The sequence below is a fragment of the Perna viridis genome, chromosome 11, assembly GCF_037379345.1.
Source record: "Perna viridis isolate PV_CMFRI_1.1 ecotype Kerala chromosome 11, ASM3737934v1, whole genome shotgun sequence".
NCBI classification, from domain to species: Eukaryota; Metazoa; Mollusca; class Bivalvia; order Mytilida; family Mytilidae; genus Perna; species Perna viridis.
In genome coordinates, this window is record NC_142455.1 from 34,345,300 (window position 1) to 34,373,295 (window position 27,996).

Below are 27,996 nucleotides of genomic sequence, written 5' to 3' on the forward strand. Positions count from 1 at the left end.
GTGCAAGTAATTCTGAATCTACAGTACACGTAAGTTGAGAAGGTTTTAATGAGAAAATCATGATCAAGGATGTGACAATTTCAAGTTATAGCTGCCTATAGAAATATAATTAAAAATAATTAACCTGTTCTTGGGTGTTCCTTCTGGTGATCTCTGTAGGTATTTACTATTTTTTATAACAATTATATAGTGGTGCATTTGTTACATCCATTCCTTTTTCTTTTATTCTAAGCAACAAAACGAATTAGCAAAGTTGTGTAACCTTTTTCTTCTTAAAGAACAACCAAGTAAGAATACATAGTATACAACTATTGGAAAAATAAAAGTAATTTCACACACTTTCAAACATTCTCTTGCATAAGACAAGTTTTCTCTCTAACAGACAAGAAAATATTTCTCTCAGACTTGACAATAATTCCTTTTCTGAAATATGATATTCTCCTCTCAAAAAAATAACAGTTTTGCTCTCATATAGTTAAGATTATAACTGCATCATTATGTAAAACTTAGCATAAGTTTAAATAAAACACTCACAAAATGATACATAAACTTATGTCCCATGAATACCAGTATTTTATAGCAGATGACTGTTCTATGTATGGGTAGATCACCCAATGACTGTTATTGTTATGAATAAGTCTAAACACTATGTATGTTACCTTATTGCACATTCTATACAGTATCTGCAACCTGAATTACTAATTAGACATTGTTAAAAATATAATTTAATTACGAAGATCAATAAAAGTAGTTGTTTCAAGCACTAGCACAAGCAATCTAATTAAAAGTAGACCTTATCATTGCTCCCTTCAATCACTACATGAAGGAACAAACAACATTCTGTTTTGATGACCTTTCTGATTAGCCAGTCAGATTTCAGCTTCCGTAAAAGCATTACTTATATATTGAATCCCAAGAATTCTAAAAATGAATGGAGTGTTGTTTTCCACATGCTGTAATTTGAAAGGAACAATTAGTTGTCTAATTATAATTAAGATTGAAAAAAAAAACACCAGAAACTCAATTGCGCATCTACAATGTTGAGATATGTAACTCAACAAAAATCATTATTATAAAATAGTAAATGGATAAAGTTGCAAAATGTACTATTAACATACCTGTCAGGAGTATATCAAATATATAAAGGATTTCTACTACAAATATGAAAATTTTCTTTTATTTCATACAAAAGAGAAAACTTACAACATCAATTCACAATTCTGTACAATAAAAAAACACTGTACAGTATTCCACATGTAACATAAACAGAACACACTTATTCAACTTTTTCTAAAACTGTGGGAAAATGTATCACTTTCATATCACTAGCGTAATCACAGACGATAACTGTACTGTCAACAACTTTTATCTGATGAACGAACGCCATTCTATCGGTACTATCACCGAGACTGATTGTCTTCAGTATCTGACCCTTACCAATGTCTAACAGATGGATACAGCCCTGTAATACAATACAATACTTTTTAGATTTCGGTTTGTTTTACTTTCTAAGCAACTCAGTGGGTGTTTCTAGAAAAGCAGAGGAGGCTTACCCTACTGGTGCACCTAGTCCATGCTCCCAGCTTTTAGTGGAGTCCGAGTTGCTCATTGCTTTTGTTACTGTGTAAGTATTATTTTAGTTATTTTATGTTATATGTTGTGTATGTCTGTTTTCCATGTCTAGTCTTTGTCCCTGGATTACATTCTTTTGATTTCCAGAGGAATCTTTGTTCCCTTGATTACTCTTTGATATATACATGTATCTGCTAGTCCATATAATGTTATATGAGTTTCATTGCTTCCAAAATCATAATTTAAAAAGTTTTTTTTCCTCCACATAAGTACTCCAGAGTGAACTATATTTGAAAAGTATAATACAGAAAATAATTCATGATACTTTGAGACAAATTCAAATTTATGGACTGGTAAGTTGCATAAAAAATTATCTTTTCTGAAGCATAGCTGAGGTTCCTTTATTTTTTAAGGGTGACACACCAGTCCATATATTGCTATATGACCATTAGCGAGATAAACTACTTGCTAATTAATCAATATTTTGTCCACTAAATAGAGAGTCATTACATTGATTATTACAGCTGATTTATTATAATATCATGGTGAACAGTGTTTCAAAATATGTTACACCATAATATACCAAAAGAAAGGAAATTGTGTGAGAAAATGTCACTAAAACAAAGAGTCAAATTACATTATGTACACCTTAGTATGTTTGAACCACTGACAGCAAATATATTTTGTTTCGGAATTTTTAGCTGTTAATTTTCTGAAAATTTGAATTCCTTGATTTCATTAGAGAATGCATATTTCCCTACAAAGTCTCCTGAAGTTTTGAAAGCCCAGTCATTTTATCAGACTTAAGTGGACGAAATTGGATGTTTGTGTCAGTCTTTTACTTGCTCAGACTGAGAATAAATATTGGAATTTGTGTTATTTCATCACATGCTTTGTCCGCAACAAAATATTTGAATATGCCGTATAAACAAATAAGGTCAGTTTTTACCAAGAAATAAATTGTATGAAAATTCCCTTAGTCACTTCATTTCTTTTGTACATTTAGTAGTGGATGACAAAGGCACATGTACCCTTGTAACTAATCAGTTTCAGGTAAATCACAGTCACATATAGCAGCACATTGGCTAATTAATATTGATGCACACCTGTCAATTAACATCCAATAAACAATTAGGAGACAGGTAGACAGAATATTAAAACACTAATCAAATTACCTAGACAGTAATTAATAAGGGTTGACAATTTTATATGTCATTATTTGTTGGTCAATGACTGGCATTTTTGACAGAGCCTTGCTCCCTACTTAATTCCGTATTGAATTAGTATACTTCAGCTACTTATTTTAGATTCTACTTCCTATGACAAAATATAGAACCAAAAAGGGAGCAGTCATTTTTGAAATTTCTACTTGGATTATATTTCAATTACAACATGGAAGCTATAACATTCAAGTCACTAGTGAAAGTTCCTGGAAAAAATCAAATTCTTAGTCCTATCCAATGGTAGTATACAGGTTTTGCCAATTAGATTGACACTGAGACTGAGAAATGGATGAAAGTTAGGCCTATACTCGGCGTCACATAAATAACATACTGTTAAAATTTGAATAAAAATATTTTCTACGACTTTATTGACACCTACCGTCATTTAAATTGTCTTAAATGACTTGCTCATTCGTTTAGCCAAACGGCTTCTCCCTGAACAAGTCGCTTTTAGCTTAAATCATGCGTAACAAATCCTTACGGGAAAATCCCATACTAATATCCGCCATGTTGGTTTCTACGGGACGATTTGTTTACAAACGAAGTTCGTAAGTTCCCGTCGAACTCCGGTGACAATCGTCTGCTTGATTAACTTCTCGGTATTGTACGTTGTTCGCGTAAAATAAATCCGAGATATCCGAAATAACGCCGAAATGCATTCTGGGTTCTTCGGTTTTTGGACAAACCATTTAAACGTAAACAACATCTCCTAGCAACCCGATCACTGTAAACATGGCCGACTTTTTACAATGTAAATATTAGCACCTAGAATTAAAATCTGACCGGAATTTAACGATTCAATGTTCAGGGAGAAGCCGTTTGGCTAAACGAATGAGCAAGTCATTTAAGACAATTTAAACGACGGTAGGTCTCAATAAAGTCGTAGAAAATATTTTTATTCAAATTTTAACAGTATGTTATTTATGTGACGCCGAGTATAGTGAATCACATACCTGACCTCCAGTTACTAGTAAATCTTTAGATAGCAATGATAAACAGTTATTTCCACATGGGTCCTAAAAACAAATACATGTAAGTAAAGATTGTTATGGTGGATAATTTAATTGGAAAATATACTGAATAATACACAAAATCTGCAAGTCATACATGGTTACGATAGTACAACAGAAACTAACCTGTACTGCTTGATATTACGCTGCTGCTTCAATTTAAGTATTAAATTATCACTTCCAACAAATTTTATCTTTTGAAGTATTTTAACATAGTTACATTTGATTATATTGGTGTGCAGTTACAAATAACCTACAAAATAATCTTTGGTAGCTGTTCGCTTTCTCCAGAACATCTCATTGATGTAGGAAAATCAGACTTCTATCATTTATCAACAACTCATTACTATTCATGTTACTAAAACCCTGAAAACATTCCACCCAAACTCAAGAAAAATAAACATTTGCAAAAAACTTACCAGATCTAAGGAGTGAAGAATTGATCCTTTATTTCTGTCCCAAATACACAGCTTGTCATCTAATCCTGAACTTATCACATATTTTTCTGTACTATTAATAGCTACTACTGCTCCGTCATGACCCTTCACCTTGTGTAAACAATTTCCAGCCCGTAAGTCCCAAAGTCTTACAGATCCATCTGCATCCCCACTGGCTGCATAGAATGGTGGAACCTGAAGTATCATGTAGAAAGTTTGCTTATTGTACAAAGAAGATTCATGTTTTTTTTCTGTAAGTGTACATGGATATCAGTGTTATAAAAACTTCCATGACAAATAATATGGAAACACAAATAGATGCAATTCTTCTTGCAGCAACTTGCTGTTTACAATATGATTTTTATCACTTGTTTTTTTTATGAATTAATAAGTTCGTTCTAAACATATATTTTTCATGGTGGCCCTGAACATACGAAAAACATGTCACAAATTTTCCTATGAACTGTTGACATCAGAAATATTTAAAATCCTGATGGTTACATGTAGGACTGATACTAATAACAAGAAAGTGAAAGGGCTGACAATCACCATATACTATATAAATATAAATTTGTAAATGATTGAGACCATTGTTTAAGTGATAAATTGCCCACTCTAACTTAGAACAGCATGGATATTCTCAGAGTATGATTGCTAAACACTACTCTCCTCATAGTATCTAAAACCCTATGTATTCTGGCCTGGGTTTCAAAAAAAAATTAAGTTGAATATTTCCTCAAATCCAGTGTTTTTTCTAATACTTCAATTGCACATAAGTTGAATATGAAACCATATTGGGATCCACAAAATACACATGGATGATTTAGGGTTCTTTTATTGGTAAGGCAGATTGGAATCGGTTACAAATAAATTAATTGACCCTGTAATACAATAAAATACTTTAAGTACAAAGAAAGATAACTCTATTTTTTAAATAAAGAACATATTCTGTCAACCTGTACAATATTGTTAGAATAAAATATAGATTATGTTTTCATGTATTTGTCTGTCTCTAAGACTCAATATATCTTGCGTCTACATGTATGAATTATAATTATTCATGATTGACATAAATTTGATTTGAAGAAGGATTTGGAGATTTCAATTTGAGACTTTTTTTATGAAACTTGGCACTGTTTTTTGGGCACAACTGTAGTTATAGTGTAGAAGTTTATAATACACAAACCTTATCAATATATAGGACAGTTATTTTGGCAGAATGACCATGTAATGTGTACAAACAAAACCCATCATCAATTTGGAATACCTGAAATAGAAAATCATGCATAGTAAACAAAAAAAACAAATCTTCAAAACCATGGAAAAATAGGATTGTTGTTTAAACATTGGTGATAACTTTATAATTGGCTGTAAAAAACCTGTAAGGAAATTCATTGAAAATATTTGGTCTATTTCAAAGCTTAATGCTTCAATACAGAAAAAGGCAATTACCTTAAATAGACATGATAAACATAATGACTTGATATGAATGACAAAAATGTTGAATTTGGCAATAGACATGCTTATTATACAGATAATGATTTAACGATTGTTTTCCATGTAAAACACTTTGATAATTCACAGTGTAAACTCATAAATTCAGTAATTTTATTCTCAGACTATCTCCAGCCAAAATGTAAACATATCAATCTCCTGATCATGACATTGTAAAATAATGTTGAAATTAGCAATAAATTATTGAGAAAATCTTTATAATAAACAAGATAATCAAATGGTTATCGTCCAATCAGTCATCTCTAGAATGCATTTAGATTTAACTTGGGCATGGAACAAATTCTGCACAATGTTAAATGTAGAGCAGTGGTGATTATATTTTGATTATTCACTCTTTCCAATTAATTATTATATTATTATCATTGGTTTACTAACCTTCAATGTGTGGTCCTGACTGGCTGATACAACTTTCCCTAGTGTCCTAGCATATTGTAGAGATACCACAGGCTGTTGATGTGCTTTGATACTTTTTGACAATGTCATATTTATGTTTTCATTGCGTTTTTGTAAAGTTTCTACTTTCACTTTGGCTTGACTGTGTTGTCTGCTATGACCTAAAAATATATGAAACTAGTTTATTCCTGAAGTGAGAAAATAATCCAGAGAAAGAATCTGTATACATGCCTTTACATCTGGTATTCTGACAAAAAATGATGGCTATGTCTACGAGACAAGCATAAATCTGTGAATTATGTTCAAATTTCTCCTCCCATAAAATTACATCTCCTAAATGGATTTTGATGAAAATTAATGTCATTTAAGCCTTCATAGTAATTTATTTAAGTTTGAAGGAGCAAAAAAAATTACACTTTCTTTAAAAAATGTGACAGTATTAAGTCCACTGATGATTCATCTTTGTCAATTCATCAAGATAACCTCTCCATTCATGACATACATGTACACAAGATTCACTCTTGATGCATGTATGAAGCAGGTTTTTAGCTCTAGTCTGTCACTTTCATATACATAAAATAATAAAGTACTACTCCAGAAACAGGTATTTTATTTCTATCAAGGACTTTATATTACTATTCTCATATAGTACCTGATTTTAAAGCATGTTCACCTTTGTCCCTAATGGTCTAATTTATCTTACAATATAATTTGATTGTTTTTTAATTTACCAAACTTGATTCTTTTTTTTTACAAGTGATAAAATTTCTATCAAACAACATTTTATACCATGGACCTTTAAATGTGTCCCTGTTTAATTATCTTGGTATCTGAATAGTATTTCCCTAATTAGATATTAGGAATCCCCATTCTATTTGTTTACCGATTTTCCCGCCAAAAAAGTCACATGGCAAAAGTGTAAACAAATGTCATCCATTTTCTTTCATCAATTCTTTCATTTCTAAGTGTTTCGACATTTTCTGATGGGATAATCATTGTTAATTGGATTTAATTTATTCTGTTATGAGGTAAATCTGTTTCTGAATGTATCACATGGTTAAACAGGGATGTGAAGCTTGTATGTAGCCACGTGCACATGGCCATAATTGTGTTTACCTTTGACCAGATGATGAGAGTTTTGATTGGCTCAATAATATATTTACATTTGATTGACACCTCCCATGAGGATATTGTCAGTCACAGTCATCTGGTCTAACTACCGTTAATTGCCTTCAGTCGTAAATTGGTCATGGTCAGTTAATTCTGACCAAGTATCAACATAATTTGATAATTAGAGAAAATATCCCTTGCTGATAAACATCTTGTCAATTTTAATATACAAAACTTAGGTGCCAAGAAAATCGCCAACTGGTTATTTTTGTCGCCAGATCAAATAAAAAATCGCAAATTCCGACATTGGCGAAGCCCAGGTTGCTTTCTCTTTGACAAATTCACCATATCCATTCTTGTTAAATGATAGATGGAACATTATTTAATCTTCATTGCCTGTCCTATAACTTTTTGATTTTGTCATTTTACTATAAAACATGTAATTTATGCCAACTCTGTCCTACTTAGATATTCAGTGCTAATAATTTTGTGCAAAATTTTCCTCCCTCACATTTTTTATGTCAAATCAAAATGCAAAAAAAATGTCTATGCCTTGAATTAGCATTTTTCAGACAGAAATAATCTCTACTATATCTCTACTATATCTCAAGAAAATATAGATTTCACAATTTAAGGAAACTGAATGTAGCTGAATATCATCTCTCATTTTTCAATTTATGCAAAAATAATCAACTTGCTGAGGCTCAATTATTAAAGTGTTGAAATAAAAAATTATGGGAGATAAAAAAAAAACAATTAAATATTCTAACTCATAGTGAAATATGAATTTTTGTCCACTGCATCGTAAGTAAAAACTATCACACCTCTATAATTGTATACATACAGAATAACAGCACACAGAAAATATCACATGAAGCCAGATAGGGAAAGATGTGTGTTCTGTAGAGACGTTCAAAACTGTTGTCATTCTGATTATCAGTGATGTCAGTCAATTTGATGTAACTCAGTTTTTGGAAATTGCCAATATTTTAAGTAGCAGTCTTTATAAAAATCAGACAAGAGGTGATTCATGCATGTCAAAAATTCATCAACTCAGTTTTATTTTCTGTTCAGAAACAGTTACTGATTACATAGCCAGTCTTATTTTTTCAATTGGTTGTTGCACTTTAGAGATAAAAATTACATTGTACATGAAATTTGCACTTTGTCATTCTTGATTCTGTTTGATTTGGTTAACTGTAGTGGGAGATTAATGTATCATCTTCTGAAAAGTACAGATCTGAATACAGAAATAATTATTACCATGTAAAAATATAGAATATGAGACTGAAATAGCATCATTTGTTTAGTGGGTTTTACCATTGAATTTGATGTAGACTGGTACTTGAATACCAGATGTTGCAGCTCATTCATTTATGGAATTTTAAGTATCACAGCAGTAGCTTAGATACATGTAGAAATTTAGGCAGTAAGAACAACGATAGTTTTTTTTTTTTTAAATAAAGCAATGATATCACTACACATCTATATAATCCTGGACAAACCTTTGGTAAAGTTAGTGGATGGAGTGGATGTGAAAGCAGGGTTTTGGAATGTTTCTAAGTCTACAAAGTCCAGTGTTCCATTCAGTCTAGCTGCCACAATCCTGTGAAACAAAAAAACACTTGAAATAATACATTGGTGTAACATGAGGTTTTTTTGTAATAACATTTGATAATTTTAACATCAACTATTAAATTTCTATGTAACAGAGAGAATAAAAGTCGATGGTAAATTAGGTGGGAAGTAGAATAACTTTTAAGAAGAAATATTTGATCTACTTTCATTGTTATAGTAAATGTCATTGATAAAAGACAAGAGGCTCCCAGAAGCCTGTATCGCTCCCCTGGTTAAAGTTTGTCTTTCAAGGGCAATAAATTTAACAAGGAGTTGTCCAACAATTTTGACTTAAGAAGACTTTGGTAGGACTATCATAAGGATCATTTCAGTGATCTATTACAGTTTTCAAAATACTGGCTGAAAACTGTAAAAAAACCCATCATTTTTCACCTTTCAAGGGCAACAACTCTTACAAGGAGTCACCTGACAACTTTGATCCCTGAAGACTTCTGAAGGCCTTATGATAAGGGTCATTTCAGCAATTAAAATAATTTTGCTAAACCTAATGGTTTTGGAGATATATGCGAAAAACTACTGTCTGACCCCTTTGTTCTATTTTTAGTAATGGCAGCCATGTTTTTCGTAGAATCAAAAATCACCACATCAGTTCTAAGCAGGATACCCCAAGGAACATTCATATTAAGTTTGGTTTCAATTGGTCAAGTAGTGACAGAGAAGATTTTTGAAAGAAATAACATTAAAAATAGCCAAAAAAAATGTTGAAAAAGGGCAATAACTCCAACATGGTTTAACAGATTAAAATGAGTTTGACCACAGATAGATCTCATCATGCTGAACACTTTAACCTCCATGCCAGAATTTGGCATAACCTAATGATTTCTGAGATACAGTCAAATTTCGGTAGCTTGAACTCCAAGGGACCACTGAAATGTGTTCGAGTTATCAGGAGTTTGTGAAATTAAAATTCTTGTATATCTGGATTTTTTTCATTGCCGGACCGAGTTTACTTCATAGATAGAAATTGCTTACTTCCTCAAAGTTGTGTTAGTTCATGGATCTTTTTCATTCACTTTCAGAAGATTACGTTGATTTGTGGACATTAAAAATGCTGTGTTTGCTTTTAAAAACTTTCAGAGTTCGAGTTCCTTGGTCAATAATTTGTTTTCATCCGATTTTCTTTTTCAATTTCATCATTCCGACTTCGGAACATTCTCAAACTTCAATGTTAAGATCAAGACTACTTAACTAGTAATGACTTAAATATTATCTGTAATTAACTAAAATGACACTGATTAATGATAGGGTTTCAGTTTTCACATCTTTTATTACCCAAGCTGACAAAAATGGCTGACAAGTTCAAGTTAGTGAGGGTTATTCTCCAAAATTTATTACCGAACGGACCAACTAGTCCGTTCGAGTGTTCGAGAAATCCATGGTCATTAATACTGATTACATAGGAGAAAATTTTGTTCCTGAGAAATCCTGGTGTTCGAGCCCGCCGAGTTTGAGGGAGTGAAGTTCGACTGTATATGCGAAAAACTACTGTCTGACCCCTATGTTCTAATTTTAGTAATGGCAGCCATGTTCTTCGACAAATCAAAAATTTCACATCTATTCTATGCAGGATTCCCAAAACAACATTCATACCTAGTTTGATTCCAATTGGTCAAGTAGTGTCAGAGGAGAAGAATATTAAAAATTGTTAACGACGACAACGGATGCCAAGTGATGGGAATAGCTCACGTGGCCTTCAGCCAGGAGAGCTAAAAATGGCAGCTTCTGTAATTAAAACTAGTACTAAAGTTTTGATCATTTATACAATTACTATTACAATTACTCCTGGTGTGTGAAGCTTCCAAAATTATCAAAAGTGGCACAGAATACAAGGTATTAGATTTCCTCATAAATGATTATATTTTTGTTGTTCATGTTAAAGATGTCACTGTTTTTGAAAATGTTAACATATTTGTAAGGATATCGTAGGTCTGAATACAAACAATGATATATGCCTTAGGAAAAGTAGTACATGTACGTTAACAGGCAGGTAACATGCTTATATAACAGAATATAACTTTACCTATTCTTGGCCAAACAAACTGAGGTTACACCAATCCTACTTTCACCAAACATATTCTTGAGGATACCTGTGGCACCATCCCATAACTGTAACATTTAAATATATTGTCATTTGTACAAATATGTTTGATAACATTTTGACCACAAAACTATAAAAAAGAGCAGTGTTTATTATTTCCATACATGCTGTAAACTGAACTTAACATTTCCTCGTCAGTTTTATTTAAGCTACTTTGCTATTGTGTGGGAAAACTTAGTTACATGTAAATCAAACTGTAGTGAATACTCTATATTGCTGCTCGGACGTTAAACCCCAACAAACAAACAAAATAGTGAATACTTTCTTCAAAGAACATTATAATATAATTAGATGATCGATAGTGAATATGTAAATGTGCCAAAGTAGATTGATTGCAGGAACCACACAAAAAAAGCAAGACAAATTTCCTGATTAACAGTAATATTCTGTTGGTAGAGAAAAACTTACTTCAATTCTTCCATTGCCACACCCTGCCACTATCAAACCTTCAGAGAATGATAGACACCAGATGGGTGGAGCTTTGTTGTCTTGGAAACCAGTATCAAACAATGGAGCATCATGGTGCATAGTAACTGGTAGATCACCTGACCAAATGTACTGAACATTTTAAGACAGGTTTTGTATTTACTAAGTTTTCATCATATTTTTATAAGTATAATTTAGGTCCTTTTAAATGAAAGTTGTACCATGTTTGTTCATATGGTATTTTTAACACTTTTGTTACTATACTGTGAGTAACATACTTGTCTATGTTTCCAAACATACACTGTACGAAAAACACCAGAACACAACTAGCAATTTGTCCTATATAGTAATATAGAGTAACTGAACCATAACATTACGGGCATTGCCCTATATATAAAATAAGTTACTGAGTTAAAACTGATGCTTATGTAAATACATGTATATACTTATTTCAAATAATCTAAAGTGTTGATAATGATACTTTTAAAAGTACATGCAGCACTCTTTAGTTCATAAATATTCGAAAGGAATTAACTCATGTATGTCAAAAGCCACTTCATTTTTTATTCAGAACAGTTACATACCAGTTTGTTTCTTATTAAGTTGAGATAAAATTATACAGATTGTGTATGACTTTGATTGTTTGTAAACAATATTGTTCATAATTTAGTTGAATTTAGTATTAAAGAGACAATTATATGGTTTTCTCCAAAATACACAGCTGCATGCAAAAAGAACTATAGTTATGTGAAAATACAGCTTAAGCAGATCAAAACGCATTGTTTGTTTGGTAGTTTTTCTCTGTACCAAGAACCACTTCAACCATTGGTCGGAATTTTATATCGACAGGTACTTAATAGTTATTTTCTCAGACAAAAATATCAACAACAAAAAAAAACACAATTAAATTCAAAATCCCTTTTTTTACTTGAGATTTATCTACATATATTATACATGTAATTACCAACACTCCAGCTACGTGACCTCCACTCATCACGGATATCACCATCTCCACGGTTACTAACAGCTTCACCACTTTCCTCTAAGAATCTTTGGTGATTGGCGTAAACATTACCAAACTGCCCTGTGAAATCAAAACCCCTGTTCTCTGGCTGAGGTGACGGGGTCAAGGACAGTTGATCTGAATTGGACAGAATTGAAAAGTTTGTGTTGATGGTACTAGAAAGATCTGGTTGAGCTATAAATAACTTTCTTGCAGCTTCAGTGTCTTTGCGTCCACTAGAGCTTCTCTGCCGAGGACCAATGTTGTTTGAAGAATCTGTTAAGACTGAGCTGTCATCCCCATGGTATTCAGCATACAAGTCAGCATCACTGTCTTCAATGTTACGTCCCAAGCAGGGTTTACGTTTCACTGGAGGTGTCATACTGAACAAAAAATGAAATGGTTAAGCCAATGAATACAGGCATAATATCTACATTTAAGCAAATCTTCTTTCTATATTACACCAAACAACTTAACCTTTACTAAGAGAGTGGGAGTTCATTACAAAAAAACTTTGTAGAGACTGTCAGGTAAGAAATTTACATTATAAGAAATATTTCAATCAGATGAATAGTGCTACAATGGACATTTCTGTCTGGTGATAAACAGAGGGTATTTTTATTAAAGTTTGACCCATATATAAGGTCAATAATTGGTATTTTTTTTACCAAATATTCCATAATGCACAGGTGATATAATTTTTATTTCATGCCTTGACACTCCCATCAAATTGTCATAATACTTATTCATTGCGTCTTACTAGATACCATAACTGACAGTTTAGAATCAGCTGTTAACAGAAATGTGTTAAAAATAACAATTAACTATTAAAAAAATCTATAAAATATAAAGAATAACTTGAAATCTGTAAATAACAAAGACAATGAAATATAATAAAAAGAATGTTTGCTTAAGTAAAGCATATAACTTCATGAATTAATCTTTGTATTCCCTGTACATGTTATAATATTTTAGATATTCCCCTTTTCCCATGGTTATCTTACAGTGTATACACAGTTGTAACCCTGATGGGCATTAGAACAAATACAGACATACAGACATGAATAATAATATACAACATAAAAGATATTAAAACAACACCAGTCCTACCTTTTCCTGTTAATGATAGTGATGCACTCAGCAGTTATAGAATCCCAAACTCTCAGCTGTCCACCTAAACAGGAACTAACTATAAAGTGACCATCTGTAGCAAGACATTCTATCTCCTGCAACAGTATATACGTGACATAAAGACAGTAACTTATTTAATCTATCTCAAATATCAGAAAATTACTTGTTAATTGTGATTTTTTTACATGGTTATATTGTTGTCCTGTTCCAAAACTATCACATCCTTTTTATTGGAAATATACGTATCAGTTTATATCCAAATATTGAAATATAACAAATTCAGATGTTGCAGCTAAAATCTACTTTTACACTACAAAAACAATAAGCTCTATACTTTAAACCACATGACATAACAACAAATCCAAATTTTGTACATGTGTATAAGCATGAAATTATGGTGTAGATTAAAACTACTACAATCCCTTTAGATTTCTTCCTGATGATATAATCAACAAATTCTGTATCATATCGGATATGTATCTTATAGTTATACTGTCAAAGTACTTGTACTCTTGGGTACCAATTTCAATTTTAAGGAAAAGTTATCAGTTTATAGATTATTGAATTCATGGCTTTGACGACTCTATCAGTAAAACTAATAGAAAATCTCCTTTAAGTTAGGATCTAAATTTTTTGGTTCACCAAACCCACAAAAACTCAAAAAATTGGTACACAAACATTAATACTTTCACTGTAATATGTGTCACATGTAATTTCCTCTTGCAACCATGAAGAAGACAATAGACAAAACTTTGGAAATTTTCTTGCCGCTTTTTTCTCGCTGTTTCTACTATAAATCTGCTTTCCTGCAGTTTTAAATTCGCAAGAGTTCATTAAACTGTTCTGTAATTTTCTTTGAAGAAAATATTCAAGACATTTAATTTTCGCATAACAGATCTTGGCACGAAAATGGCAAAAATAAAACTGCGGCAAAAATTTCACGTTTTACAGTATATACACTTCAAGAAAATAATGTATCTTACCTATAAAAATCTAGTTGCTTCCAAATTACATAAATCTTAATTCATTATTACTTTAATTTGCTCTACATAGACCAATATCTGTTTTTGACTTTACCTGTGAGTGTCCTTTAAGGACCTTTGGTAATGAGGCCTTTATTTGTCTGAAGTATCCATTCTGGCGACTCTTTCTTCCTCCTCTCATCCATTTTTGTCGCCACTTGCCATAATTTCTTGGACAAATACAATGATAAAGTGCCACAACAAAGTATGAGATGCAAATAACACTCAATAAACCTAACGACACCGTTATCACATATTCCCGACGAGACTTGGGATAAAACTGTTTTAAATGTTCTGGATCATACATATAATTTGGTGGAAGTTCTCCTCCCTCCATGGTTACATCTTCTGTCATGTCAATGCGAGGTGAAAAGTCTAATTTCGGATCTTGTTGATCATTGGCACCCTCTGTTGGCTTGAGATGTGATGGATGACGATGATGAATTGCTTCTTGTGGTGAAATGATTTTTGATATATGTATGGATGGAATAATACTGATAAACCTATAAAATAAAAGAAACGTCGATTCTAAAATTTCAATTTCTTTACTGGCATTCATGAAACTACTCTTAAATTATACCTGTGGATTCTGTTGAGAACAAAAATGCAAATTTGAGGACTTCAGGTTTCAATTATGTAAATATTGTTTGATTGGGTGATTACTACCTCACAAATTGAGTACTAAAAGTTTTTTTTAAGAAATTCTAAGTGCTTTGGAATATTAAACTCCATTTACATGTATCATTAGATTAGAACTGATCATATAGTAGGACTATACTATTTAATATAGGTGTCATGAGACAAGAATGACACTCCCTTAAATTTTGTAAAAAAAAAAATCGAAACAAACACCATCAGTAAATCTTCACACATACATGATAACCTTAGTAAAAGAAGGACATAAAGACTGATAAGAGTAAAACTATACGGCCAAATTGGATAACAATAAAAAACTTTTCCTAGGAATAATTCCTACCTGCCATAAAGACTCATGTTGTAGTAACCAAACAATGTTAACCAATGTTTATGATTGAGATCTTTCCAAAGTTCATACTCAGTATGATTGACTGGAGACCCTCCCTCATCAGAATCAGAAAATCCCCATGGAAACGACATTCCCAAATACTCCTCTTTTCCTCCATTTTGTTTGGTCTTGTTGTCACTGGCAACAGGAACGCCAGAGGAGAAATTAACGGTGGCTGTTGAGTTGGTTAAATGATCCACAAGGCCAGACTTATAGACAATGAGAGCAATCCATATCACAGTACATACCTACAGATAAATAAAATTGAAGTCTTTATTAATTAATATTTTTAAAAAGACCTTTACAAAAAATCTGAATAGTAATATAATTATCATTCCTAATGTCACTACAATTACCTATAACATTGGCACTAACAAGTTTAAAAGTAACACCGATGATATAGGAGCAGAGCACTACCTTGGTATGCCCCATTTCCACAAAAAAAAACAAATTAAGTAGCTGTCTGTGTAAGAATCATGCAAAATCTAAATGTGATACACCCCAAAAAAGGCTACATATTTTTATTTTTATTATTAAGTTGTTTTATGGGTCTATATTATATAATGTGCAATTATTCATTCAAATCTGCCTGGTCTTAGGAGATAATCAACATTGAAAATCCAGTAGATTCTATAATATTTGAGCGCCATTTACACAGTTATCTCCCATAATTTTGAAATCTACAGTGCATTCTATACAATTTTTATCTCCTAAGAGCATGGGCTATATGAAAAACCACATGTTAATTTCTGTTTACTATGACATTTAAAACAAAATATCAGAAATAAAAATATGTAGGCGTCTGACCCATGAATCACATTTTGCATGATCCTTAGCTGGAGTGCTACTTAAATAGTAATCTTGACCTTCGACCTAATTGAAACAACGCAATCAATAGATGTCTTTTACATTACTCCAGTTTCATCTTTTGAATAACAGTACAAAAAAAGAAAAAAAAAGTGGACTATGTGGGACCTACCATCATACACTTCTGTACTGCTCGTGTTGTCCCTATAAAGTCCATCAACTTTAATCTCCTTGACGACTGTAGAGCCTCTGGATTGGACAAAAATTTATCATTTTTAACTGCATGGGGTGCCACACCAATGGACTTGGAACCTTCATCTCCTAACAGTGTCATAACTGGACATCTTAATAGAGGAATCATCAGTTCAGATTTACTTAGGACGGAATCAGAGGTACTTTTTCTAATGGCTCTTTTATGTAAATCTGAAAGCTATAAATAATCAAAGTTACACCAATGTTTCTACTACAGAAGTTTTATGGTCGTCATCATGAACTTGTGGATCGTTATGATGTATCCATCAGCATCATAAAAACTGATTTATTCAACGGGTCATAGTTTACCTTTCCTCGTTTGTCTACCCCGGACTTGACTTTTATGAGCAACTCGGCGGGTATTTCTAGAAAAGCAGAGGACCTGGTCCATGCTCCCAGTTTTTAGTGGAGTCAGAGTTGCTCATTTACTTTTGTTACTTTGTATGTATGATTTTAGTTACTTTATGTTCTTTGTTGTGTGTGTCTGTTTTCTATGTCTGGTCTTTGTCCCTGGATTATATTCTTTTGATTACCGCTATAACCTTGGTTCCCTTGATTACTCTTTCATTAGTAATATTTAACTCTTTGTACAAATGTACATATATTTATGTTTACCATCCTTATGTAATGTTGAACAAAATAACCAGAACATGAAGGCAGCTAATGAGTAATTATTTTTCCATCAAAGTGAAACTTGTGTAAACCAATACCTCCATTCTCCTGATATCCACAGATAACACAGTCACAAAGAACACAATCTGCAGAAAGAAATCTGTCAGTAATCCAACTAAAGCAAAAACTGCAAACTCCTGTATCTGAGGAACTGAAGTCAGAAAACCACCAAGAACTATGATGAGCTCTGTAGCTAGGTTCTTCGTGATATACCAGCCCTCTTTACTTATACCTACATTGTATACAAAACATGACATAGTTACATTTATCACCATCAACCGAAGCATTTTTCAAACTAAATATTAATGGGAAATAGTAATTTCAGGTAATTTATGGGTTCAACTAAGATTTAACAGGACCATCTACACATTAATTATGATATTCTTTTTGTGGCAAAGAAGCCAGAGTAAAACGAGACATTCTGTGAGCAAGCTTACAAAGAGAATCCCTCTACTTCAACTGGAATTAAATCATTCAATCCATAATTATCTTCCTTCATGTACACCTACACAGATGACTTACTTTCCTATAAAACTCCATCAAAATCTATTAAACAGTTTAGGAGAAGTTGATCTAAATCTATATATAGACAGATGACTGGACGGTCTGAGAAAAAGGGTTATTCTTATTATATCTCCAAAAACAAACGTTACCAATAATTTTCAGGCTACGAAACATGACATGACATTCCAATATCAAGAAAAAGAAGTCACAAGACATATTTCAGTCCAATCAAGATTTTGAAGACCTATTTTAACTAAGTATATTCTTTCACTGAAAGATTTGTGAAAACAATTCATGTATAATTTAGATTTCATACTGACCTTGAGCTATCCTATATCTGACCTCTAAATCTACTGGTGTTGATACGACAGACTTTGTAATGACCATTACATTCTCTACTCCTATTAGTACCACAAGATATGGAAAGATCTCACTGAAAAATATAAAATATCAGTGCTAAAACTCAAATCAGAACCATACTGATACGGAAAGATTTAAATGAAAAATATAAAATATCACTGCTAAACTCAAATCAGAATCACACCGATACGGAAAAACCTCACTGAAAAATATAAAATATCACTGCTAAAACTCAAATCAGAATCACACTGATATGGAAAGATCTCACTGAAAAATATAAAATATCAGTGCTAAACTCGAATCAGAACCACACTGGTAAGGAAAGATCTCACTGAAAAATATAAAATATCAGCGCTAAACTCACATCAGAACCACACCGCTAAGGAAAGATCTCACTGACAAATATATAATATCAGTACTAAATTTAATTTTGAACCACCCTAACTGATAGAGGAAGTTCAAATTTATCCTTTCATAGGATAGAAAATGAATAGAAAATGGATAGAAAATGGCTGCAAATGCTAGAAAAAATTACCACTAATTTGTAAGAGTAAGACATAACACAGGACATCGTATACAAAATACTTCTTAAGTTCAGATAGTTTACTATTGTTTTAATAGTGCCAACATTGTGACTGGTCCATTCATGTACACTGAATTAAGGAAATACAGTTTAAAGGAGTAACAGATTTTAAATCAATTAAAAACCTTTGCATAAATATCTGATCAAATGCTAAGAACACATCCATTCATAAAATAATTAGTCAGCCTACTTATAATGAGTCAAATATACATGTAATAAACTACTTTTATTTTCTAAAATTGAATGATATAATCTTTATACTCACCCTCCATTAAGTGTTGGAGTCAGCCCAAACATAGTACATATGCTGACAGACATCAATAGAGAGGCTACCACCGTAAACACAGCACTAAATGCTAAACCTCCCTTAGATTTTACCATGTCTATTTTACCTGAAACAAGATGGTGAGTACTAGGATAATTAATAGGGAAGAGTGAATAACCAAAATATGATCACAAGTGCTGAAGAACACAAATATTAAATGAGTGTGTGGAACGTTGTTTCTCACAATAGTTAAATCTCAGGCGTTCTTAGCAGGATTATATTTTGGATATTCACAATAACCAATTGATTATCATTTTTATTACTATGAAAGAACCAGGGATCATTCCTATGACCTATCACACTCAACTAAAGTTTTTTTCCTTGGAAGAAATTTCTAAATATCCCAGGCCTTGTCCTGCTACTCAGCATGTAAATTTTTGTTAATACAAAACAATAAATGCATAGTATTTTTAAAATAAAACACATTAACTATTGCAAATCACAGAATAACACAGGGCATACTGTTTCCCTATATCATCTACAGCCACTAACTATCCTATTGAGGGGATAAACAGTAGCATTATGGTTGGTGCGCTGGACTTTAGATTGCAATGTTCATGATGCTGGTGGTGCCACAAGGTATGGATTCATATTTGAAATACATGTATTTATTTTAGATAGATTGTTGATGTATCAGTTTTCATTGATCAAGCCCCATCCTAGCACGGACCTGTGCTTTAAAATTTGTTGACCAATTTTAATAACTATGGCATGTGAAAAACAACCATTCTGTAATCATACTTACAAACAGAGAAATAGAGATATAGAAACAGAACTAGGTATGTCACAACCAGGTACATGTACTCTGAAATGATCTTAATCTCCTGGTAATGTACATGTATAATATTTGGTTCAGCTGTCTGGTTTACATTGGTTACAGAATCAGGGTACCAGTCCAATAACTTCATCTTTAATGCTTCTAGAAACCTACAAAAAAAAATGTGTGTGAAATTGGATAAAAACATTTCTTTTAAAATTGAAACTCACACAAATGGTAAAGAACATAATCTGGCATATAAGTCCCATTCTTTTCTTATTTCTTACTGACTTCTGAATATAAAAATTAAATACTGCTTTTCCAAATCACAGCACTCAATGCAATAATTAAAATAAGTAACAGATTTCTTTCCTTTTAAATTTTGACTTCATGTAATACACGTATCTACAAGTACATTTTCATTTCGAACACAAAAACTATTTAAGCTTTGTTCTAAAGTCTATCACATAGTAAGGAAGGTTTTAGGTTACCATCTTTGAATGAATAAATATACAGACTTCAACAGCAATGGTATAAAATGATTTAATTATAGTAAAATATATTGGAAAGAATAAATAACTAAAATATTGACCATGAGTGTATGGAGTTATTTTATTTAGGTTATTCATGATAGCCAATTAATCCATCTATTTATCATATAGATTTTCTCAAAAAATTATCACTACTTTCAAATTAATTCTAAAGTCTGTTATTTGTGGATTAATATTCCAAATCATCAGTGATGTCAAATTAAGTTAACATCAAAACTGAAACATGTTGAGACATTTATTGCAGGAGGAAGTCTGATTGTTATATAACAAAATTTATTTCACTTTACGAGGGCTAATCCATCAAAAAATATATGCAGGGGCACAAAACCCATGATGTTTAGGGGTATAACCATCATATTAAAATTCAGATGCAATACATTTTTCTTACACGTAAATAATCAAATTTGATCCCCACTATTACATTAATAGATCAACTGTGTTGTACCCCCATAGACATTATTTTCTGGAATAGCCCTTACAAAGGACACATTCTACAATAAACTGTTTTCTGTAATACCTTTGATCATGTTTTTTCAGTACTATGGTCACAGCATAAGATATGGTCCTCTGTTTGTTTCTAATGAAGTATCGAGAGATTCCGGTATTCTTCCAAGGTAAACCAAATAGTATATCTGTTAAATATTTATTGTAAACCTATTACGGCAACTGATTTATTTATCCTTTTTTTCACAGACTAGAAACTGATACCGATTACTGATAATAAATTGTGCAAATAAGTCATTTTAATTAGGAATACAGAAATACATAAATTTTTGATTATTTAAAAACTTACCATTCTAAATCATGAAAATAAGAGTATACAAATAATAAATGTATCATCCTTCCATCATTTTTTTAAGCATGATCCCAAGATTTCAAACAAATTAATAAAAAATCACCCTTTTAAAAATAATACGACACTTTATGACAAGCAGGTATGACAAATGTCAACCTTGTCATCCAAAAACAATGTCTACCTTGAAAAGTTTCCCTATGTGTACACTTGTTTATTCTACTAAATGACAATCAGTATTTTATGATGAGATAAATCTTGAATGTTGAAGGTTGTGATTTATTTACAAACACACATGTAGGTCACAATCCATAATGTAAACTTTGTAGATTACAAACACACATGTAGGTCACAATCCATAATGTAAACTTTGTAGATTACAAACACACATGTAGGTCACAATCCATAATGTAAACTATGTAGATTACAAACACACATGTAGGTCACAATCCATAATGTAAACTATGTAGATTACAAACACACATGTAGGTCACAATCCATAATGTAAACTTTGTAGATTACAAACACACATGTAGGTTCACAATCCATAATGTAAACTTTGTAGATTACAAACACACATGTAGGTTCACAATCCATAATGTAAACTTTGTAGATTACAAACACACATGTAGGTTCACAATCCATAATGTAAACTATGTAGATGACAAACACACATGTAGGTTCACAATCCATAATGTAAACTATGTAGATTCAGTAAAGGTTAACATATCTGCTAAATGTGATGACACAATATTAATTTCGGTACAGTTTTCAATCTTCTTGATTAAAAGGATTCATTTATAAATCATTATTTAAATGTTTTGATTTTCAGCTATATAATCTAAAACCAACATGAACAACTGTTGTCCTTCTACTAACCTTTAGGATAGGGGGGAGTTTCAAGGGCTTGTCCATGTCTTTTGAATATTGATCTCAGAACTTCATCTTCTTTAAACCTACAACAAAGTAAGATCATATGTTTTAGTATACTACATGTATGTGTATAAAAAAAACACATACATGTAACTGTACATTTTATCTTTGTTTTATTTGAATTGTGAAATCATTATACGTGTAATAATTACAATCATGATCTATGGAAATCATTATACATGTAATAATTACAATCATGATCTATGGAAATAATATTCTGAATGTTTAAATAAAACTTGGCAAGGTTACCAAAATACATCTGAATTTAATGGCATCATAAGAGATAAACTATGATAAAAAAAAAAAAAAAAGCAAATGAGTTACTCAATGTCTAGATTTCCCCTTCACCCATATTTAGCAATGGTTAAAATGTTTCTGAGAAAAGTGTGATCTAAGTTTCAACCTCTTGCTGCCCTTGGAAAGTTGAACATTACTTTTCAATATCAGCAAAAAAAATCTTTTTTGTTCTGTGAAATTATTTCATCAGGTTATTTAGCTTCTGTAAATTTCTATATTTTATCAGAGGAAATAAAAATGAAGCTCTTTCAAATGCATATAATACATCTATCACCTGAATGAAATATAAAAAAAAATCTTACTTGAGACTGTTTCCCTGCCAAAGATTAGCCGGTGAGACAATCATACAGGAGTACTCAGGTAACAGATCTTTGGCATGCTTAGCTGACTTAGCTTCTGAGACACGATAGCATATGTCTGATAGAGAATAGTCACCATCGCTGCAAAGATAGTATCAATACAAAAACAATTGATGAATTTTCTAGCTTATTAACAACAGCAGCTAAAACTAAATAGTTCATAAAATTTATACATATACATTCAACAATATTAAATGAACATGAAAGGTGATATATAATCTACACACTGGACAAAATTTAGATATGGTTATTGTTTTTGAATAAATCGTGTATTAAAATATAAATCTAGAATAAGACAATCTCATCAGAGTTTGAGCTGATTGGTCTAATTTCAGAACTGTCACAAAACCTAAACTAGTAACTGGGTTTAAAATTTTTTTTAAAATTGCCATTTTTAATTAATTTCAGAGTTACATATGTACAATACGCCATTCTTTAACAAGCTAAATAAATATTTCTGAGTTTTAAGGGACTTTTCAGTTTGAATGTGATAAATACCACTTGGCCCTATCAAACCCTGATCACTGCTTATTCATAAAATGGCCTTCCCATATTCAAGTTTCAAATTCCATAAAACAATCCAAAAACATAATAACTCCCAACCCTGAACCTCAATTCCTATGAATCAGGACATTTTTATATTATTTTGTACATCAGAAGATTATTCCATTACCCATCATTAAATTGGAAGCCATTAATTCTATCCATCAACTGAAACACTGTACTGAGAGGTGACCTGTAGGCATCACTAGGGATCATTACGTCTGGTTTCCATGGTGACACTGCTGCCTTAACAACAATCTGCTGGACATATCCTAAGGCTTGACCTTTAAACTACAAAAGAACAGAAATTTTATCACACAGGAAATGTGGGAGTTTCACTAACACAAAATATATTATATTCTGTATCATGTTTTTCTATCAATATTGCGTTATTATGTTATAATAATAAATTACTGATGACCATTTAAAAGGATAGTTGAAATTCACTTAAAAAGCCAGGGATAACTAAATTAAATAACTACATTATCTCCCATAGGAATTTTAATTATTTCTCCACTCTACCCTGTACAAATGTTGTACAGTCTCTCAACCAAAAATATGTTTACTACTTTCTCCTTACATACACAAATGTGATTTACTGATTATAATTTTGGTGATTAAATGAACTAGAATAATGAACATAAGGCAGAATTGAAAAATAGTGGATAAGAAGGATTTTCTGCCTAAGTTTTTTAAGAATTGGTTGAATCATAGTGGAGTCTGGACCTAATATTTCATGTACCTGGACCCAAGACTGTATACTTAACTCATGATGGTAGTTCATCTTGCAATCACTGTTATGGGTGGAAAACAGCAAGTTACAAAATTGTAATTTTACAGTGATTTTGAACCTCTTGAGATGAAAGGGTCATTATGACTCTCCGGCACTGACTTTTGGGGGTCAAACTCAATTTGGGGAGGTCACACATTCTATTAATAACGTAAAAAGTTTTTATTTCATAAACAAAATTAAAATTTTATCCTTTTTTTACTTGTTGATCAATCAGTTTTTCTAATTTTTTGTCAGCAATGTGCTCACTACAGTAACAATCATCACTTTAAGTGTTAGCTTCATTTTGTCCAACTTTACAAGAACAAATACCAATGACTGTTTTATATGACTTGTTGCCAGTCTGTGGTCACCACTAAAAAATGTGCATCTCACACTGATGGTTGCAAGTTTTTAGAAACATAAAGTCCAAAAAGATTACACTGTTTACTGACCGTTAAAAATTTACATTTCATCAATTTGTTGTATCATCGAATGATAGCCAAGAGTATTCACCTAACCAGCGGTTATTGAAGGTGCTTCCATTGTTACTAATGTTGGGACAATCCTTATCACATTTATTATTGGCTTTTGTAAAAAAAAAAAAAAAGTTCAACAAAGTCGCCATATTTGATGAATGATTTCTAACATTCAGCTCACCTCAGCCAATTACATCTAACTTGTCTGCTGAAGCTGCCGTAATCAGCAGAGTTGTGTCCAATGATACGTTTAATTGGTTCCTTATGGGAGCAAACATGGGAACCCAATCTCAAAATGTAAAATCTTTACCTTTTTTACATGCGTTAAGATGACCCTTTGGGTGATGTTTTAAGGGGTAAAAACTATTTTTTATGTGTATATTACGCTGAGATTTGTGCTGATGGAAACACTGTTTTATCAATTCAAAACAAATGGGCTACTGATAAGATTTAATCTACCCAATGAGGTTGCATTTTCCCTTCTTCTTCTCCATGTCTTGAAGTTGACCTATGGCTGATCTCAGGAGTATTAGGTGCAAGGGGTGTGGCATAATATCTTGGAACAGTTCCAGGTAAAGGGACATAAATTAAGGGATAGCTGAAAAAAAATGATTCCATCATCAACATAACACTATCTACTAATTTACTTGATCTAGAATTATTTGCTTACATTAAGGATTTTAGTCACTTCAACTCTCTATTTTACATGTAGAGGTTCAATAGAAAGGTAGATTCATATTCCCCTTATAGACAAATACATTCAAAGTTCAAACAACTACATCATTATATTCTATGGCATTCTTTTTTAAATCCATTTTATATGGTAATTTGATTACAACATTTCAATATCAACATTTAAACTAGCAAATACTCAATGCAAAATATAGTTCTATTTTATACATCATTTTCAGGTGTATGTTTTTCAAAGAATTATTTGGTTTAATCACACAATGTACACGTATTCCCAAACTGGTTTGAAGAACTTAAGTAGCACTCCATGTAAGAATCATGCAAAATGACATGAATGTAATTCATGGTTGGAAAGCCTACATATTTTTATTTTTGATATTTCGTACCATGGTACATTTTTTGTATCAATTGAAATAAGGCCTAGCATGCATAAAAGAGGTCACTCTAGACCTGCTAACTTTTTCATTTTTGTGAACCCTGAAGACAATCAGGAGATAACTGTATTTTATTTGAAAATTTGGAGGCATACATGTACAAATAATGTAAGTTGTGGAATTGACATTGGCAATTTAAGTTTACTTGCAATGCTTAAATGCATACATGTAAATTTGTACTCGCTACTGTCAAATCTAACAACAAATAATCTTCATTGTCACCTGTCAAGTAACCATTAAAAATCTTTAATCATAACTTTGTGCATGCATTAACAACTTTAGACAGCCAAAACTTATGTTATCCAATGAAATTCCATGTTTCAACAAACAATATGGTGAATGTTGCATTAGATTTCATATTGCAAGGCTACATGTACATGTGTATATCATTCATTGCTGAAAAAAAATTATCATGTTTATAAAATGTTGTTGGAATGCAGCATTCAAACTATTTACTTACAAAGTTATTAACATCAAACATATGACTCCAGTAAGGATTGCCACAGGATGTGATGCACAAAACAGTCCATGTGTGTAGTAAACTTGTGCCACCCTATCCTGTAAAGCTTTCATTTTAACTTATCATGGTGGAGTTTTTATCAAGGCCACAATACTGAAAATATTCTAAAAAGACAAGAAAAAATTAGCAGCAATAACATTTACATGTAACAATCCAGAATTTTTTTAATTCATCAGACCTATATAATGCACATGTACAAGAGACCCAGTAGGGAGGTCAGGCAATAAGGTTGGTAATACCAGTCCTCATGCCCACATTTTTTTATTTATGTTTCTTTAAACAGAAGTTTGTAATGTACATGCATTGTTCATACCCATCCAAGTTCGATCAACTCTGTGTTTTCAACCGTATTTGAATCAAAATGATATAATGTATTTGCAAATATTATCAAAATAATAAAATGAATGGTTTGGGTTATGTAAGTTTATCTAATAAAATGGAAATAAAATCTGACAAAGTTAATACAATATGATTATTCTGCTACATGTACACGTATCATTATGTATGTTGCATTCAAAAAATCCATTTCATTTTACATTGTACAATTTTTAACTGCTATGGCAGTTTTCCGGGAAAAAAATGTAGGTCCAGCAGAAAATCCATGGATGATGCATAATGATTTTTTTTTTGGTCCAACATCACCTTTTAAAAGTACATGTATGTCAATAGAATACTTTGAAAAATGCTTCTAAGCTGTATGTCACCATTTAGGCAAAACCACAATTTACCATGTAGTAATGTTGGAATTCATTTTCTTGTCATGCCTTCCAGACTGGCAGAGGCAGTGTTCTAGGATTCCTATTTCCTGTTACCCGTGGCAAGTGAAATTTAGGTCAGGGAAAGTTAGGTACTTAGTTACACTTTCCCGTGGGAAGTTGAAAACTTCATATGCTGTAAGGATTTGTTTTGTTAGGAAAGCAGTCACTGACTGTGGGAAAGTTGATTTTATATGGATTTTCTCCGGGGAAACCTCAATTTCTGAAAAATCCTAGAATACTGAGAGGTTTTCAATATTGCAGAATCATAACAAAGCATTGGTGAATTAAACAGATCTAAACCCTAACTACCAAGGACATGGATGCATATGCTGGTCAAAGAGTAGTTCTAGCACTAAGCAGGCAAGAGATTCTTACCAACAGATTTTTTGTCCTCTCCTGTAGCTGTGAAAACAAGTTCTTGCCCAAAATTTAAGACAAAACATCAGATTGTTGATGTTTTGCTCTAAAAATTAGCCATCATATAACGATTTTCACAGAGGAATAAACTTTTGGTGAGTAAATTGGAGAGAAATGCTTCTGTCTTTAAATCATAAATGGCTATATTAACTGTTATTCAGTTGAGATATGACATACATAAAGATGAGTTAATCGTAGACACTTGGCAGTTTAAGTACTTGTAGTAGCATGCTGCGAGTTTAAATACTAGCAAATAAACCAGTATTACGATAGCAAACATGACGCTTTGATCATTATCATGATTTTGAACGTGACGGGTGGACAGAGACCACTGACACTGTAATCTGTGATTTCAAAGGGAAAGGACGCTTAATCGAGAACTATCAAAAAGCGTGTGTGAACATGAACATACATTAGTTATCCTTTGGGTAACATTGTTTCTCTGGATAATGTTCAAACTTAGTGAAGAGTGTGAGAAAACGATCTTCGACCAGTTCACTGTAGACAAAATGTACACTTCCGGTACCTTGGAGTTGTCTTCCCCTGGAGATTCAAAGGGGGTGAATTTCCCGCCATGAAATCGTCCCACAA

At 32.0% G+C, this 27,996-nt stretch overlaps 1 protein-coding gene across 1 annotated transcript; it reads right to left on the reverse strand.

Annotated features, from left to right (window-relative positions):
* Nucleotides 1–30: 30 nt before the first annotated feature.
* On the reverse strand, nt 31–27,958 carry LOC148603840 (sterol regulatory element-binding protein cleavage-activating protein-like). Its single transcript, XM_088551804.1, has 24 exons — nt 27,818–27,958; nt 26,171–26,334; nt 25,046–25,184; nt 23,469–23,629; nt 22,739–22,876; nt 22,086–22,162; nt 20,931–21,045; nt 19,851–20,032; nt 19,046–19,172; nt 18,158–18,270; nt 17,372–17,565; nt 16,582–16,839; nt 15,555–15,850; nt 14,634–15,081; nt 13,536–13,651; nt 12,387–12,808; nt 11,405–11,541; nt 10,919–11,004; nt 8,766–8,866; nt 6,133–6,311; nt 5,429–5,509; nt 4,225–4,437; nt 3,749–3,811; nt 31–1,462 (listed from the first exon to the last, which is right to left on the reverse strand). Exons 2-24 carry the CDS (start codon nt 26,281–26,283, stop codon nt 1,277–1,279), a joined length of 3,945 nt encoding a protein of 1,314 aa, XP_088407930.1. The 5' UTR covers nt 26,284–26,334; nt 27,818–27,958; the 3' UTR covers nt 31–1,276.
* Nucleotides 27,959–27,996: the final 38 nt, after the last annotated feature.

Excerpts from the sequence above, each read along its gene's own strand:
- LOC148603840 (XM_088551804.1), bottom strand. The coding sequence starts at position 26,283 with ATGAAAGCTTTACAGGATAGGGTGGCACAAGTTTACTACACACATGGA. Across the intron at positions 6,312-8,765 it reads ATCCACTAACTTTACCAAAG|GTCATAGCAGACAACACAGT; the intron begins GTTTGTCCAGGA and ends ATATATTTTTAG. Across the intron at positions 4,438-5,428 it reads CTGTCCTATATATTGATAAG|GTTCCACCATTCTATGCAGC; the intron begins GTTTGTGTATTA and ends ATGATACTTCAG.